Source organism: Tympanuchus pallidicinctus, unplaced genomic scaffold (genome assembly GCF_026119805.1).
Source record: "Tympanuchus pallidicinctus isolate F22 unplaced genomic scaffold, pur_lepc_1.0 scaffold21, whole genome shotgun sequence".
Taxonomy (NCBI): Eukaryota; Metazoa; Chordata; class Aves; order Galliformes; family Phasianidae; genus Tympanuchus; species Tympanuchus pallidicinctus.
The window spans coordinates 4,144,972-4,157,871 of NW_026294733.1; the positions used below are offsets into that span (position 1 = coordinate 4,144,972).

Here is a 12,900-nt window from a genome sequence, read left to right on the forward strand (position 1 = left end):
GGACTGTGATAGCCTCAATAGCACTGTTGTGGAGTACTACCTAATTCAGTTAAAATGTTTACTTACAGCATGCAGACTAGGGAAACTTATGTGAAACTGATGCTTTATACTCAGATATTTTGGAGTTTGCCCACTAGTAACAACTTAATGTTTTTCTCCCATGAGACATTGTCAACATTAGAAAATTAAATAGGAATATTGTTACCTCGCCTTCTCCCATATGTCCTTGCTGCATGTTAAATGAGAAAGAAAACAGCCTTTCAAACATTGTTATAAGGACCAAAAGACCTTGATTTATTGCCTTTATTCTAACTTGGTGATTCTCCAGCCTTTTCATATTCCAGGTCATTTAAATTGGTGTTCATGAACTGACCTCCCCTCCCACCCACAACACGCCTTCCTTGCGCCATCTCTTATTGACAAAACATGCTGCTTTCAAGCTGACAAGGTACGTGTGTAGCCAAAGAGACTTTCTGAAAGCAATGGAACTTCTTAAGTTGCACATTTCTATACCACATTTCTATACAACCCTGCTGGATGTGCACTCGTACACAAATCCATCTTTTCTCATGCAGCAGATGCCCTACACTCAGCCCACCATGGCCCATGCTCTCTCCTCACCAACATCAAGCACTGCCATCTGAACTGCAGGACCAGCCCTAACAAACATGCTGGACCTGCAGGACCAGCCCTAAAACAAGGAACGTGGAGGACAACAGTGCTCATTTCTGTTTTCAAATTCATTTGCTACAAGCACTTTGTGCCACTCTCAAAATCCTTGCTTGAAATTATTACCGGCAAATAACTAGCTGAAAAACTGAAATTCAAGGAGAAAATGTCTGGGTGGATAATCTGGCTTTCTGACCTCCCGCAGTTTGTGCACAACAGTACAGAAGCCCTCACACTGACTTTGTACTTCACTGTAATAATTCAACAGCTTCCCGCTGCTTCCTACTTTTCATTTCCCAAAACAAATCAATTCTACCAGCAATAAGTATAACACTTTCAGGTGCCAGCTTCCAGTACCTGTTCAGCACGGTTACACTTTGTCATCACATTTGCACATTCTTTCTGTTTCAGCCTCATTAAAATCTGTACCTGAAAGAAGGCCAACTGTTTGAAAGGCTCGGGTTCTGCTGGCAAGTACTACGAGAAACTCGGAGCACATCACTCGTTTTATTTTGCTTCCTCATTCAAAACTGAGGCTGACAATTAGTTTAAGTATTTAAATATCTGCAAACCGCAATAAAACATGAATAGTTCCCGCTTTCAAAATAAAAAAAACATATCAGTTCCATTTCCCTCACAATTATTTGGCACCTGTAAGATCATTTATGTCTCTGATGCTTGGCTGATACGTTCACAATTAACACGGAGATTAAAAAACAAAGCCTTTGTCTTCAGAGTGCAGCACATCACCTCACGTTCACACAGATCCTGGCTTTAGGGAAGAACCTGGGGGCTTTACATGCCTTGCTTATGCACAGAATCCAAGACTCACATAGCCCTCAAAGTGAAAAGTTTGGGGAAACTTGGCTTTCAGGGAAAGCAATCAGCAACCTTCCAACATTCTGACAGAGATCAGAAGCATGTGCACGTTTCAGAGCACTTTCAAAACCAACCCTGCCTACAAAGCCATAAAAATCCTGCCTGCAGTTCCTGAATCAGAACCAAACCGCACGAAGTCCTTGCTTGGAACACCCACCCTTGGCAGCACTGCTCTCAGCACAGGCTCGGCTCCCACTGAGGATTTGTGTGCACAATTCAGGTCAGTCCTTCCTCGCTGCTTTGCCACCTGTGTCACTCACAACAATAAGACCTTTTCTCCTTTCCTGGCATGGAAAGCAGCAAAAAAAAAAAAAACAAAAGCTCAGCCAGCAGCTATAAAGCATTTTCAGCGCCAAATACCACTGAAGAAGGTTTGAGAACCAAATACTGAGATTTTTTTTCCTCATTTAACTTGTTTTGTGCATTTGCTTCCTCTAACCCACAAAATACCAGCACTTGACATTTCAAAACGTTTCTCAAGAGCCACTTGTAAATTACCCCAGCACAGTACAGATACAAACTTTCTCCTCTCATTGAATTCAGAGCTCATCACATGCCATTAATTTTGCACAATGTAAAACAACGCTGAAACAAAAGAACGCTCTCTTGGCAGGCCGGGAGGGCTGCTAGCTGCCATCTACCAGCCCTGACTCTGGCTTTCGTAATTTCATATTAAGAGAAATCTTATCCTAGCTGAACTGCAGCACAGCTGAAGTGCCTGCTGTCTCCCACTCTGCAGACTGGGCGCACTTGCAGCTGTACTTTGTGCCACTGAGTGCAGGGGACTTTCACAAACAGGTCAGCACCGGGGGTGGAATGTTTCAAGCAAAGGGACGAGCAAGCAAGAGGCATCTCCTGTGGAGAACGTCACCCCAACCGACTCAGGGCCGTGCTGCAACTAGGAGAACTATGCCAGCATCCAAACACAGCATGCATACTTAGTACTGATGTAAACATAATGCTCCAGAATGAACAGACCGACCGACTGCTCAGAGTTGAATGATGGCTGTATCCTCATTCTCACTTCCTTGCTATAGTCCAGGTTGATGTAACACCTGTACAGTTCTGTACTTAATTCCTCTTTGGTCCACAAGCTGCTCAAGGCAGTGATTGTGTTCTTTACATCAGCACAGACACCAACCTAACAACACACCAGTCTCTTGTTCTCATCTTAGGCACTGATAATGATGTATGCAACGCTTATGATTCTCTTTTCTTTTTAATTATGGAAAAATAATTGAAGTAGAATCTAACTTCATTTCAAGAGCTTAGACTTCTATGCCAAAGCAGGCTACCAGCATAGCAACATCTTACAGTTTGGTCAGAGACAACTTTATACATCAAACATGGGGTGGGTCAGCAAGGAGAGAAGCTGAGCAACACTGCAGTGAGAAGTAACTATTAAAACACACAGATGGGGTTTGTGTGAGAGCTTCCACCACCATCATTATTCCTTCCCTGCAGGTGCTCTCAGGTAATCTGCCAGGCTAACACAGTGCCACGCTGACTGAACCTCTAAAGATGATCTTTCACACATTTCAAAAACCACTTAACTCCTCCTGAAAGCTGACAAACCAAATCCAGCCTCACTCCTCACAAAAATATGGAAGCTTCAAAGCTAACTTTGAAGTTTTCTTTGCTATCAAACAGAATAATGCAGAGCCATCTTTTCCAAAACAGACCTGCTAAAATCCTAAACATAGCCACAGTTTTGTCTAGAAGGTACTCACATTTTTTTATTTTTATTTTTATTTTTTTTTATAATTCCCAGTATGCTAAAGCTGGTTTATAGCAAATCAGTTTGAGTGGAACCCATAAGTATCACTGATACTTGAATATTTCTTCCCTCCAGGAATCCCCATACGGTCAGAGATTTAAAAAAAAAATCAAAAGCAGAGAAGCAAATCACGAAGCACACTTCCCTGCTGCAGAATGGATGTTTGAATTATGTGTGTGCTTTGGAGAAACAGCCACCCCACTGCTGGTGGCACTGAGCTTTGCCTCATGTTAATGTATGACTTCTAAGGAATACACAAGTTATAAAAAATATCCAATCTTTTCCCTCTGCACATCTCTCAGTTTATGCGACGGAACAACTAACAGCATTTATTTTCCAGACGTGTGACATTGTTACACTTCAGAAATAAAAAGATGAAGGCAGAGTTTGCAGCTGGGAGAAGAAAAAGTGTTAAACAACTTTGCCAATAAAGAAACAAACAAGTTCTCAGATACAAAATGCACACAAAGGATGGACTCTCTGACAGGAGGAAAGAAAAAAAGGATGCCACATGCTAAAAATCAGTAGGCAGAATTTATTTACTAAGTGACAGAATCAGATATTATTAACCCATAACAACTTACTACTGATTTTATTGAAACACATAGAAAAGGTGCAAAAAACTTCACAAACCTCCCCTTTGTAGTTCTGGCTCACATGCACTGTTCCTGGATCCTTCACACAGAGCATACCCTCAAGAGAGGCAGATATCTGCCCATGCCATCAGCCTGACACTTCTGCAGAAGGCAGGCTGAGCTCTGCCCATGCTTTAATGAATAACTTGAAACGATTCCTGCATGTGACTCAAAGCTCAATTTACATTGGCATATACCAACATGCTGCAAGATTTAAAACCAGAGTTCCTTAAGTACAATAATAGGTTCAAAGCAACTTATTTTTGTCTGTGGAAGGAATGATCACAAGGCAGCATGGAATGCAACGTGACAGCTTTGTTCCTTTTTTAAGCACCCTCATGCTTCAGTCCCAAGCAATACGGAAAGGGTAACACACACATACTCAAGTCTCTGCAACAAAACATTTCCCCATTTTTCATATTTACAGTAACTGTAAAAAAGACACTAATTTTTCCAGTAATTTATTTGAAAAATAAAGACAGAACTGTACTACAGCCCCACTCCAATTAGCAAGAGAAACAGAAACTGCATTTTCAAGGAATCAGCACTTCATCTCCTCTGCCTAGATACAGCACAGCAACACTACTACAGCAACTTTAAATCACACACGAACAACCAAGACATTATTTAGAATGCCTTCATGAAGTTGTCTCCACCTCCCTAACTCTTTGTGCACTAGTGAAGTATTTGCATGTAACATTACTACAAAACATGGGAAAATTATTTATTGTAAATAGTGTTATATGTGTTACCTATCACAAGTGTCCCCACGCTCCACTCTTCTCATATCCATGCACTCTGACTGCCAAGCTAGGACTCCTGTTATCAGGATTTCTCGCAAAGTAAAACTTAAAGAATATGTCTCTGTGTACCACTGCATACCTACAGCTATCAGAGATATGCAAAGGACTGCTCTGCTCATCTGAAAACTGTCTGATTTACTGAAAACAAAACCCAAAACACCCGGCATCACAGCTAACCCATCTGCATTGCAGTGAATGACAAATTAAGCCAAGTGAGGATCAATCTACTTCAAGATGTATTTTCAGACTCCTCTAATCAAACGTTCTTCTTCTTATGTCTCATGCTTAAGGACTAAAGAAAACACACAAAGAATTCACAGCTTTATACTCCCTATAAGAAGTCTATAAAAATTGCTGAAATCATTTGAAAGAATTTTTTTTTTTTTTTTTTTTTTTTTTGTTAAGATAAAGCACCTGGTAGTAGACATAGGACATAGGATAAATACCCAGCCTAAAAGAGTTGAATAATTTGTTCTGATTTTTAAACAAAAATGAAAAAAAAAAATAGATTTTTAAGAGTTGTTAACATCTCTTCAAAAAGCAGAATCCAGGCACAGAAGTTAAGCGTGGACCTTGCTGAATCATTACTTGTCCCCAATAAATTAAACAGCATTCAAAACTTAGTTTTTCTCTCTAATCCTTCAAATAAAAAGCATTTCTGAATGATTAAGAAACGCAACCAGACATCTCAAATGTGAGAAACACCACAGTTGCTTGCATGTACACTCTTTAATTTGTGCCTCCTAGGCCATCACACTTCACTATCACAGCCAGTAAGTCAGCTGAAGTCTCCTGTGCTGCAGAGCCTTGAAATGACAAGCATTCAAGAATCAGCTCCCTTACTTTCACACCCAGGCTTTCAAGACAAACCAATCCAAATTGGATTTGTTGCAGGTATGCAGAACTCCAGCTGGAAAACCACTAGTAGAAATTTGATAGTGGTCCACTAGAATTGATACATTAGTGGTTGACATGAAGGAAGGGTATTATAGAAAGGTTTGTTGCTTTGCAAATAAAAATTGGTCCCAGGAAACTCCAAGTCTTTAGCAGGTAATCCAGTTAAACTCCTGTGTTCTGAGCACCTTTTATGATGGCACAGATACTTTCAGAACAGCCTGTCCCAAAAGACTGGCTTAGCAGTGTCACTTGACTGCCTTCACCAGAAGAGTTCTGTTAACAAACCACTGCAATGTAATGCAGTGCTGTTACACAAACTCTCATCCCATTTATACCTAAGTTTGATCTGCTTTCTTTTTTCCAAACTCATCCTTCTTGTCATTAAATCTCCCATTTCTTCTTGTTGCTCAGGTTTAAGAAAAGCACATCAGCCCTTTCATTCTGCCCCTTTTGTGCAATTCTATCCTGATAAACATGGTAGCGAGCATGCAAAATGTGGCTAATAAAGGATTCAAAGAACAAACAATACAACATCAAGGAAAAAAGGCGAACAAAGTGAGAAAAAAAAGACAAAGGAGAGCGATTTCCATCAGCCTGGGAGGAGAGGCAGGGAGAGCTCTGTCTTTTAAAGCCATGAACAGAGACTACTCACAGAACACAGCTCCAAATTAAAGGCTTCTTTGAAGATGATCTAGAATGACCAGAGATTATCAAAGCAAGGATTCAGAAAAGAAAAGAAAAAAACATATGGTGGACAGTAATGCTGAAACAAAGCAAAAGAATTTAAAAAAAAAAAAAAAAAGAAAAAGTAAAATAGAAACCAAGAAAACTTTAGAAAAGATCTTAACCAGATTAGCAAGGCTATGGGTCTGGTACTCAGCTCAACTTCGTTGGCTTTAACACCTGTGAAGACCAAGTCACTGGTTTCAACTCTGAATACTGTAGCAGTATTGTTGTTGCTTTGTAGTATTTTAAGCATCAGGAACTGCCTGCACTTGCACAATGTGCCTCGTTAGAAAATGTCTTCTATAAGGAGTACGAAATGCATTTTATTTAATTTTCTATGCAGACTCTGGAGATGGGACCACACGGCCAGAAGCCTCTGAGAAATGTTTCAAGACCGGAGAAAATAAAAACACAGACCTCATACCCTAATGAAGTTAACAGGAACCTTCACTTGATTTCAAAGCTGGACCAAGATCAGAAAACCCTGGGATATTTGTACTGCTCTGTGATGGCAGGGGAAGGAATTTCCTGGCCTCAAAGGGTGGTTACATGAATACCCTCTGCTCTTTGCTCGATGGCAGCACACATCGAGGCGTTATTCCTGCTTAGCTGAGTAACTTTGCCCAAAATCTTACAGAAGCATAAATGTGTCATTCTTTGACATCCGTGTCATCAAATCCTGTACTTCTACAGAAATACAATGGTTATCAGAGGCAAATTCATTTTCAAGTATTCCCCAAAGTCTTTGAGCAGTGCCATCACCAACAGGCTACTTTAAACACTTAAAATTAAGGGTGTCAATAAATCCAGAGGAACTAATTTAACGTAAACAGTAATTCAGCTCTTCCAACAGCTATTTCCTATAACTGGAAACAAATGTTTCTGAATATTTCCTAATAATTTTGGATGATTGCTGAAAACATTCATAATATAATACCTGAAATATTGCATCCCTGCCCTGGTATTTTTGTAGTATTTGTGGTACAGTGAAGATTTATAGCAAACAATAAAGAAAGCAGCAACATCAGTTGAACTCTTATATATCTTACATATCCTTTTGGTCCCTTCCAACTGAGCTCAGTGGCTAATGGCAGAGCTGGGAATTCCCACTGTCAGGGGGCTTTCACTGATCCTAGGTGAGAGCTTTGGTGCACTCTGAACAGCTCAGCAAAGTGTTTCAACCAACATGTGAGAGGAGCTGATGGAAAAGTAGAGCAACAGACTAAAAAGTTAAAATATTGAATATTGCCCCAAAATTATGAACATCAGATATATACATAAAGCATGCCCTTATGTACTTATAGCACTTCTGTTCTAAGCCAGCTGAGAAGTGTGGCTAGAACAGCAACAGGAGCTGCTGATGGCAAACAACCACACTGACTGTTTCCCCACCACAGCTCTGTCAGCACAGGGTGTGGGTTGTTGCTATTAGATCCAGTTCAGAACTACCTTGAGACATCACAAATGGTTTTACCCTTAATTAATATGCACCTCAGTCTGAAAGTGCTGTCAGCTTTTCCTGGTTACAGCGTAGGAGGTGAAATTCAGGAAGATCCCACACAAAAAAAAGCCAATATCCAAGTCCTAAAGACCATTACAGCAAGCCCTGCTGGTGCCAGAAGCAGTAGGGAGGAAGTTTTTGCACAATTTACAGTAAGTTGGGCACATCAATGTTGCAAGTGAATGATCCTTCGATAAAGACAGCAGGCACACAAGGGCTGGTGCTGCTCTGCAGCCTGAGGGGAGACCACAACATCTGCCCTGGACAGGACACTCACAGAGCCCATGAGGACACCTGCAGTATTGGGCTGCAGATTCACACTCTTCCAGAGCCTCTGACTTTCAGGGCTCAATAAAGAGAACGGTTTGGGTTGGAAGGGACCTTAACATCATCCAGTTCCAGATAGCTCCTGATTGTGTAACTGCCCACAGCAACAAGAGGGAAGAAAGTTTCATCTCAGCCACCAAATTAAAGCTTTACTCATTGCTATGAAAACTCAAAGATGTTTAAAAAAAACCCAATCTATTATTTTAGATTCTAAACCTCAGTTAAAGCTCAGTTTGTCTATGCAAACATAAAGGCCCACTTGTCTACAAAGAATCACAGCCTCTCTTATTGAGCTCTTAGCAAAAAATTGGGCCATATTCTCACTAATATTCTGGTTCATACAGGAAAGGAAATGGCCCATTTTACTCAACATGAACATGTTGCATAATCCATACAGCTAGAAAAAAAAAACATCTAGTTCATCTTCTTCAGCACTCAAAAAATGCTGTCAAAACAATTTTCCTCCTTCTGATCAAAGAACACTTTTTTAAGATTCACTGTGGAATCCCCACCTACTTTCTTTACAGCTGAAATAATTTTTCAGATCAGTATTAAGGTGCTGATGACTTCTTTGAATATACAATTGGGTTTATATCAGCTCAGTCAGAAAAACCCCAAATGGTGTCAGTTCTCATCATTCTGGCACCTCTAAAATGCAGAGCTGCTGGCTGGCTCGCTCTGCTGCTGTCTGCATGCAGACTGACCTTGCCCTATCTCTGAAACACTTCTTTTTGTGCATACTTATGTTTGTTTTTTTTTACCGTGCAGCATTCATACAGATAATGAACTATTCACACCCAAATTTTGGAGAGCTTCGCAGTGCCATAAGCAGATGTGCTGGTCTGCTTTAATTTCAGCCTGCGCAATTTGCAGGCAAAAACCCTTCCACCCCTAAGCTGAACCATAGGGTATTTCAGAAATAAAGCAGTCTGCTGCCCTAAAGTATTTAAAGACATTTCAGTGTCACTTAACAAGGAAATATTTAGTCAACCTACTACTATTACAGTAATGCTCAAATTGCCATCTGGAAGAGCCAGATTCAAAAAATGAGGCTCCGGATCCCAGGCTCAGCACACGAAGGCCGAATGCACAGCGGAGGAGATGCAATTAGTCTCCAGGGAAAGGCTTCTGCAGATTGTCACTGGCTGTGCAGAATGCAGCACACTCACTTGTGCGGATAAAAATAACATATTGAAATGGCAGCTGCTCTGCAAAGGAAGAGGATTCAACAGGAGTAAAAAATATACATCAGAATGAGGAAAAGAAACAGTAAAAGGCCTATCAGAAGTGCTAAGTGGGAAGGCTGAATATAGTAATCAGTGCTAGTTAAGATTCACCTTTGAACTTCACACAGCAGACACTACTTTGTATAGTGAGACAACGCAGTAAGATGACTATAAGGCTCCTAAACAAACTGAAAGCAACACCTCAGTCAAGAAGCAGGCACTGCGAATGGACTTGGATAAATTTTGAAGAATTCCTGTTTATTCATTTTGCAGGATCCAAAACCTGATGCTTTGAACACAGCTTTTAGAGATAGAAAGGATTTCTTTAAAATCCCAAAAGCCAGCGGGTTCCAAACTGATTGGTATCTCCTGTCTTGTCCATACTCTTGTTGTGAAGGTATATTTTAACATTTTCTCTCTCTGGAACTCCACCACAATATATATAAGAGGCCGGCGTTAGTGCTATGTACTAAACTCACATTAAGTCAGCATTACAGCCTCTCAAGGACTTGGAAGATAGCGGAGAGACCTATTAGATCATCTAAATTATTTCCATGCCATTCTGAGATTGCTCTCTGCAGCATGTGTTATTAGTGTCTTGTCCAGGCTATTTTTAAAGTCTCAAACCCAGAAGCTTTTCCCTTTTGAGAGTATCCAACCTCAGTTTAAAAGCATGCACAAATTAGGTCATTTAAAACAAAAAATGAAAACCTTCCTATGGAACTGATAATCTAACTGCAGGTACTTGAAATGGAGTGCGAGATTTTGAACTGACAACCCTAATTCACAATATTTTGGGAATTGCAGGTCCGAAGCTCTTAAATTCCTTTCAATCAGTTTAAATAAACGCAAGAAAAATAAAACAGAACCTGTGTTAAGACAATCTCACCAACAGATGGGAAAAAAAAACCAAACATGTGAACCCTTCTTCAGAGCTGAAATGCACTTTGCACTGGCAAGGTGCAATTTTCTTCCAGTTCTAACACTTGATTTAGCTAAAGGTATTTCTTCTGCTTAGAAATCCCACCCTGCTTACAGATGATCACTACAGCATTACCACACCATGGGAGATCCTAGTTTGAATAAAGATCCATTTCTAAGTGTATTACAGCAATTTCATTTCTGTATCAGGTCTGCTGCAGCAGATAAGCAGCCGCCAAGTTCTGCATTCTGCATGTTTGAGTACTAGCAAGGTTAACACTTGTGCTGTGGAAATCCTTGAAAAAAATGAAGAGACTTCACAACAACCAAGTATTTCACATGGGAATACTTGAATTTTCTTCTTCATTCTGAGGCTTTTTTTTTCTTATGCTTTACACCTATCAATTATGAAACATAAAAATGTATAAAGAACTCAGGAAGAAACATCCAGAACAATCAGACTGATACCACTCTGTTCTGATCAGCACGATGCAATGCCTACAAAACTCAACACAAAACACAGATGACACTGCAAAGGAGATTAACAATTTCAAGCAGGAATAAACATGTATCAGAACTATGTGTGTTCTTCGCTGACACGCTTATTCCATCATTCTTAAGCATGAAAAGAACTCAAAAAACACCCAAAGATTACAGTTGCAAAGAATCCTTTCAAAGCATTCGAACACACTACTCTACAGAACAACTAGTTCTGTAGAGTAGAACTTATCTAGAACATATCTAGTTGCTGAATATAAATACATATCAATCTGACTTTATTAATTCAATTTTTAACAGAAATTCTATTTTCCTACAGCTATGTCACTTTGTGTTGCTGTGTTGCCAGATCTGAGCAGCTAAAACTTGGGTTCGGCCTGCCTATGAAGATAAGGTCTCAGAGCAAATCCCAGGTGCTGCTGTCAAGAAAGAGCACCCTAATCTTGGTTCAGTACACAGTGCTGGGGCACATGATGATGCCATTTAACAGACTGCATACTAAACAAACAAAAGCTGTTACTATTTGTAATTAATGAAAGCCTGCTCCCAACACATAAGGCGGGAATTTATTTTTATTTTCTGTGAATCTATTTGTTATTAGTTTATATCCACACCAAGCTCCCCTTGTCATTTCAATAGGAAAGTGTATTTCTTGGTGTTTCTCATCATCAGACTATGGAGAATGCAAGAAACAAGCTAGTGCCAATTAATCAGTGCTTGGTCGTCTGAGAAAGAATCACCACTAAAACAAGTCATATTTCATTAACACCACAAGCCTTGATATCCAGAGAAACTTACTTTTAGAAACCACAAGTCTAGCTTTGTTTCTTAGTGGTCTCATGACTGGTTACAAAACTGAATTCTTGGATAATGAGCATAAATAAAAGATTGCCTACTTTCACTTACATGATTAACCCTCAAACTGACACAGATTACTCATTGTACAGAATAAGAAACTACATTTCCGAATCCATCCCATAAGCAGTTTCTAAACAGGCTTCAATCAAGTGCGTAGACAATGTTTTGAGTACTTTGTCAGTTGTCATTTCAAAGAAAGATTATGTTTGCCAAAAATAGAAACATAAAAATAGTTAAACTGCAAGTTGGTTCAACCTGCCCCCCTTCCTTTTTCCCAATGTAAAAAAATTCTGCAATTAAGGTGACAAAAATAAAGAGAAAAATAGAAAGGTAAAGAGCTTTTTAAAGTAAAATAAAAAATCAGAAATACTCTGTTCTCCCAGTGACACACCTAAAAGTCATTCTTCCTCAGGACTGAAGGAGCTATGACTTCAAGCACGAAAACACTATAGAGCCGATAGCTATGTTTCACCAGTCTGCTTAAGATTTGTAAGCTGATCATTTCTACAGGCTGCACACATCGTATCTATTAAAAACAACACTGTCAACATACACAAAAGATTGGTTTATGTTTGTGTTTCGCATTGTTTTATGCTAAGACAAAACACACTCCAGCATCCACGTGCTGCAGCAGCTTCATCAAGGGACAGCCGAAACAGCAGGCCTACCCGAGCTGACCTACATGCACCAGGGTGCACAACAGAACTTTACTTTTTCCTAACCAAAACTGCAGCTTTTTATCCTAAGCAAGCACATCTTCCCAATTATTTACTGCGGGAAACAGACTCCTTCTAAATTTACCTTTCAGTGAATCATTTTCGGCTCTCATTATGTCAATCAACGAATTCTCCAGTGAATGCATGTCAAAAGTCCTTGTGCGATCCTGCAAGCAAATACAAAGACAGATTAGGCAACATAGTGTTAAAAAAAAAAAAGCCACCTGTAACATAAAATCTTGTTTTATTCTACAGCACGGGCTTATACACCACTAAAGTCAGTCTAATACAGAGAACAATGTATTAGAATACAAATACAGAGAATATGAGTCTGATATATAATAACCAATCATTTGTTTAAGAACTCCAATATTTAGTTTGTGTTCCTTGCTATAGAGATAAACTATGTTGAAAACAATTTGAGTTCACAGTCAGGAAGTAAAGATCAGCTCCCAGGAGACAGAATG

General features: G+C 39.7%; 1 protein-coding gene across 1 annotated transcript in view; it reads right to left on the bottom strand.

The window, feature by feature from the left end:
- The window catches only part of CPEB4 (cytoplasmic polyadenylation element binding protein 4), a 38,780-nt gene that overhangs the window by 14,202 nt on the left and 11,678 nt on the right, over positions 1 to 12,900 (bottom strand). The window contains exon 2 of the mRNA XM_052685067.1: positions 12,519 to 12,600. Coding sequence (XP_052541027.1) covers positions 12,519 to 12,600 — 82 coding nt within the window. The remainder of the gene's footprint in view (positions 1 to 12,518; positions 12,601 to 12,900) is intronic.